Genomic DNA, 5,505 nt, shown 5'->3' with positions numbered 1-5,505 from the left:
CCGCTGTCACAACCCTTTCCCTAGCCAGTTCTGTTCCTTGATGTTGCTAAAAACAAAATCTTTGTGCTTTTGAATAACTTTTGTTTGTCTTCATTGACAGCTGGAACATTTTCTGCGAGTGGCAACTGAACACAAGAAGCACTGACACAGACCTTTTCAGCTGAAAATGTCCTACCCTTATCAGGGTATTTCTTGTTTTCTTTTGCTCTTTGTTTCTTCAAGTAGCCATAAAATGTCAAGTTAGTCTTAGACTCTGAGACTTAAATCAGCAAAGCGTGTAAGTAAGTCAGAGAGCATTTCCATACCAGATACAAAGGAAAGGAATTGTTTATTTGGTAGGTTAGCTCTGTCCCAGTTTTCAAAGATGACGTAGGACTTCCCTGAAAAGATCTCTTGTGCTTTTTCCAAAAGGGTGGTTACCGTCAATCAGAAGGACACAATCAAGCTCCCATTTCTGACTTGGTGAGTCCTCACACTGATTTTCAGGAGAGTTGTAATATTTTTTTAACATAAACTCATTTAGTCTTAATGTCCTTCACACAGATCATTGTCTCTGCATATCAGGACTGATGACTGCATGTATTTATTTGTCTCAAAACCTGTCTGATTCATGTTTTTGTTATAATGAAATATTTTGCTAAGCTGTCATTTTTGGCATAAATATATTCCCTTGGCTGCATCTTAGTGGTGGATTATTTGCTTCAGAATCTTTTCTTTTCATCTCAGAGATGAATATACATTTTGGGACCAGCTTTTGAAATATCAATTTGCTTCAGGAAACTTCTTATAAGCAAGACTTGGTAGTCAGCACTAAATCAGTTTTGTGTATTTTGTTTCCCACGGAATCAGACCCACTTTGTTTATTATCTAGCAAAACCCAAAGCATAATGTAAAAACCAAGACTGAATCAGAAAAGGACATTATAAAAATACTGAAGCTGTCTTTCCCTGGCAATGGGGAAATACACTCATTCACTTTAGTATAAAAAAGAAACAGTGATACAATGGTAAAAAAAAAACCTGAAGGGTTCATACATTTATTTCAAATACATAGCAGAATGTCAGCTATTCACATTTATTTCCAAAGTAATTTTGTCCTGCAATCACAAAATATTAAAGTATATGATAGCATCAGGATATTAAACTAGATATTTAACCATAATATTTAATCAGCTGTTATTAACAAATACAGCAGGCCTGAAGTTTAATGTGAACATAACATCACTAAAGCAAGTTTACCGCCTCCACTCCTCAATGAAAGCAGAGCTTCAGTACACAAAAACCTGACACGACATTTTAATAATCCCTGGCCCACGCACATCAAATGACACCCACATGCTAGGCCTTTTCTTCTGAGATAAAAGTCTGGTCAATAGCGATTATTCACACCCTGCTTCCTCTTGGTCCTCCATCATGTAGTGTGTAACCAATGCTCTGTTTCCACAGCCCTCCTGTGCCCTGGAGTGAAGAGGTGGCCCTTTCCCTAATGTCTTTGCCTCATTACACGTGTTCCTGAGCATCCTCTCCTCACCTATCTCACTTGAGAAGGACATGTTCAGCCACCTAAATAAACTTCAAGAGTCACCTTAGACACTTGGGGTTACCTGAGATGGGGTCTGGCTGGATATAACCCAGAAGGGGCAGGAGGTCTCCTGGAGCAGCAGACGGAGGGTAGAAGGTGCAGACTTGGGCACTAGAGATCTGTGCAAGCTCCTCCATCACTCCCCTCAAGCCAAGCTCTTCCTGTTACCCTCAGAAAACTCATGAACAGCAGCAGTTTAATTTCAAAGCTCAACCACAGTTTTTCTTTAAAGCCCTTAAAACTTCCTTTTCTTACTCATACCTCCAAACTGCAGCTCCCAACTAGTCAGTTCTGAGCACCACAGGTTTTGAATAGGGGAAAAGGAGGAAGAAAAAAACCTGTCTCCCTTAGCAGATGCAAATGTACCCATACAGTTTACTCGGCATTCCTTGCATACAGAGGTAAAATGTCTAGTAATCATCTTTATGGGGTTTCCCCCATCAGAATCCACAATAAGGGAATTTCTGTTCTGTTCAAAGGGAGAAGGTTAATCACTGTGTTACACCTCTTGCAGATTAGCTTCTTATGAGAAATTTGTTCCTGCATCAAATTCAGAAATTTTAATGTCACAGACTCTTAAACATATTTGGGTGAGTCTATAAGTGCTAAATCACATCACCAGAAATTGCCGTTTGTGTCAGTAAAACCCCAGACATCCAAACAGCAGCCCAGCCTAGCTGTACACTTGGAATCAAGGTCAGATTCCAAACCCACATGCAAGCACAAGGTTGTCTGAGCTTAGAGATTTTGTTTGACCTCATCTTTTGATCAACTGGTAAAAGAGAGAAATGGAGCAATATGCAGCCATCAGGTGTTAATGTTAGATGTAAAGAGCTTAGGTTTTCTTTCAAATGAATGTTAAATGCTCAAATAAAGCAGTTTTATCTTTTAACTCTTTGAAAATAAAGTTACTAGTGTAAATGGCACAGCCAGTTCAAATCTGATTTCTAGATGAAACCACTGATATTGAAAGCTTTCAGGATCCTTTAATTAATGTTATAGAAAATTGCACTTACTTCTTCAGCACTTACATCTGCATAAAGTTGCATTACACTGAATACATCATCATTTAAATCCATTACCTACATATAAATATGTATCATATTTGCATTGCAAATGTCTTCATCCTCTGCTTTGTTAATCACAAATGTCATATCTGAATAAACCCCAAAAATGCAATTCTAGCTTACTCACCAAATAGTTCCTTATTAAACAAAATATGTATTATAGGACATAAATACAATAAAATAATAGGTGAAGGTCCTCATGGTAGTATAAATTATTACCAAAGTCAACAGAATGACTCCAGTGAAATGAGTTGTCTGACCCAATGACAGCTGCTGTGACAGACATTGGCAGCTATAAGACAACATAAAAAATATGTTTTAGTACTAGAAAACCTACTTACAAATGTTCTCTTAAAGGCTCATCTGGAATTAATAAGTGCTGATTTGACTGCTCAAGTGATGAGCAGGATGCATTAAACCTGTTTTCTGGTGACTAGAAAATTCCCACTAAAAGATCTGAGCTGGTTCTCTTAAATGTAAATAAATGCACATTAGTTAATATATGCAATGAATACCTGTGTTCAACGGCACTGTTTTGTTTAGGTTCATCTGAAGTCAATAAAAGGCTTGTTTAATTAAATGCAGCTTTCCATGTTCTGCTTCAGATTGAACAGTCAAATGAATACATAGAGGCATTGTTCTGCTCAACGCAAAAAGTCATTACACCCTGTTTTTTCAGATACCAGTCGCAGACACAGAAAAGGATCAAACTGAGTACCTGTGTCACGAAATTATCAATGAAATTACACTATCCATTACTACTGTGTAAAGAACTGGAAAGAATGTTTTGGACTGGTCAATGTTGTGACATGGACACTGTCAAAAGCAAGTTCCAAGTTTTCAGCCGTGAAAAAAAAATGCACAGCTGGAAATACTGTTGAATTCTGCACAAAGGACAGACAGGCATAAGGCTGCTCAGTCTACATTTTCAAATAAATCTTGTGAACACAAAACAGTCAGAACAACATCAGGGCTTGGCTTTTGTGGGTGTGATGGAAGATGTAGGCAGGAACTCTTGATCCTCCAACGGGCAAGTGGGGATTACATATTTACATTGCCTGGCTTGTTTACTTATAGTTTACATTAGCACGGTGCTTTAAAGTGCATAAAGACAGATGGTCTGTCCTGAATTTCATACAAGAGGAGGTGCTACCTGTAAAACAGGAGAAGTCATAAAAAATGAGAGGTAGCAAGCAACGGAAATGTAATACAAAGTCTGGTGAAGTGATTAAAAATTTTATTATTCCATGAGCTGGATTCTGTGCCCTGCAGAAGAGGTAAGAAGGATACACCAATTCCACAAGCATCAGTGAAATCCATAGTCAATCATAGAGGCCTCTGATGGGAGAGCATGAACATTTGTGTGCCAATATTGGAAGTCAGAGTGCTGGGGGTTTCTCCATTCAGCAGCTGCTTCAGCCATGCTGCCAACTCCATGCTTCTCACCACTGTCCTAGAGCAGTCCTTATGAAGATTTTACCTTAGAGTAAAATGCCCTGCTCTCTTTGCACACCATGGGTTAGGGGAGGGCAATGGTGCTATTGCACAGCAGCTGCCTTCCAGCCAAACCATGTGCTGTTCATCTTCTCTGAGAGACTCTTGGCTGCTGCTGTTCCTATACCATTCTTCATTCCTGTAAAATGGTGAGATTTTTCTTCTGACTGTGCTCAAACATAATGCCCACATAATAACATTTCCTGTAAGCATGTTAGAAAGCAGATATGTATGTCAATAGTAAATAGCAAATGAACAAAACTGTTCCTCCATTACAGATGCAGAGTTTAATTAGACACTGAAGTCAATCGGAACATATCGACATGCTAAGCAGAAAGATCACATGTAGCAACTACACATAGGCATGCACACTTAGGGACGGCCCTCCTGCAAAGTCAGGTTTGTGCAACCTGTGACAGGAAAGTGACGGATACCTGGATTTTGAGGATGTATCAGCCCAGCACCAGAAGCTACAGTACATTGCTCCTGCAACGATGAGAAGTGCAGTGCTCACCCAGCCCACATAGAGAGCAGCTCCTAGCTCTCGTTTCAGTGGCACAGGAACTTTTGGATCATAGAAGTCGTGAATGATGCTACCTCCAGTCCAGGACACAGGGATGAGAACGAGGATGCCCGTCAGGAGAAAGGCAACTCCAGCTGCCAGTATAAAGATACTGATGCCCTGGGCATCCTCCTTGGTCCTGTGAGTGTACTTCACACCAACAATGGCCATCAAAAAGGAAATGATTGACAGGACCACTGCAATGCACATGAGGGCTCTGAACGCCTCCAAGGGTGGGGGGAGAGCCAGGACAGAGTCGTAGAATTTGCACTGCAGCCTGATGCCCAGCTGACTGATGCAGTCCATCCACAGTCCTTCCCAGATGGTCTCAAACACCACGATGTTGCCATCAATGTAGGCAGAAACTCTCCACTGCGGCATAACTGTGGCTGCCAAAGTCCCGACCATGCCAACACCTCCAAATATTAGACCAGTGATTTGTAACACACAGCAAGCCATGCTTCTTCTGAAAAAGACACCTCAAGCAAGGTGGCCTAGAAAGTCTTCCAAAATCACTTTTTCATAGAAGAAATATAAAGTATGAGAGGGAATATTTTCTCCAGTAGTTTCCTCATACAGCAAGTTGTTGGGTTTTTTTTTTAAAAGCAGCTCACTCCAGCCTGAGGTTCAGACAGGTGGAAATCCATTTCTGACTGGCTAGAAGGACTTGCTATTTATTTGCTTTGAAATCCTCTCTGACTACAGCGCCTACCCATCAAGCCTAACAAGTTTCCAGCCAATGGGAAACTAGGAGGTGTGTGTCATAGTTGATTTTACTGCTTCTCATAGTCTGTCTGTAGT

At 40.3% G+C, this 5,505-nt stretch overlaps 1 protein-coding gene across 1 annotated transcript; it reads right to left on the bottom strand.

Annotated features, from left to right (window-relative positions):
• Positions 1-895: 895 nt before the first annotated feature.
• Positions 896-5,349, bottom strand: LOC104318998 (claudin-8-like). The gene is given in 3 exon segments (XM_009920550.2): positions 896-4,220; positions 4,223-4,281; positions 4,577-5,349. Coding segments are annotated over 3 exon segments (699 nt in total). The 5' UTR covers positions 5,164-5,349; the 3' UTR covers positions 896-4,167.
• Positions 5,350-5,505: the final 156 nt, after the last annotated feature.

This window comes from Haliaeetus albicilla, chromosome 6 (assembly GCF_947461875.1).
Source record: "Haliaeetus albicilla chromosome 6, bHalAlb1.1, whole genome shotgun sequence".
Classification (NCBI taxonomy): domain Eukaryota; kingdom Metazoa; phylum Chordata; class Aves; order Accipitriformes; family Accipitridae; genus Haliaeetus; species Haliaeetus albicilla.
The sequence above is the reverse complement of the archived record's forward strand: the minus strand, read 5'-3'. Positions and strand labels throughout refer to the sequence as shown.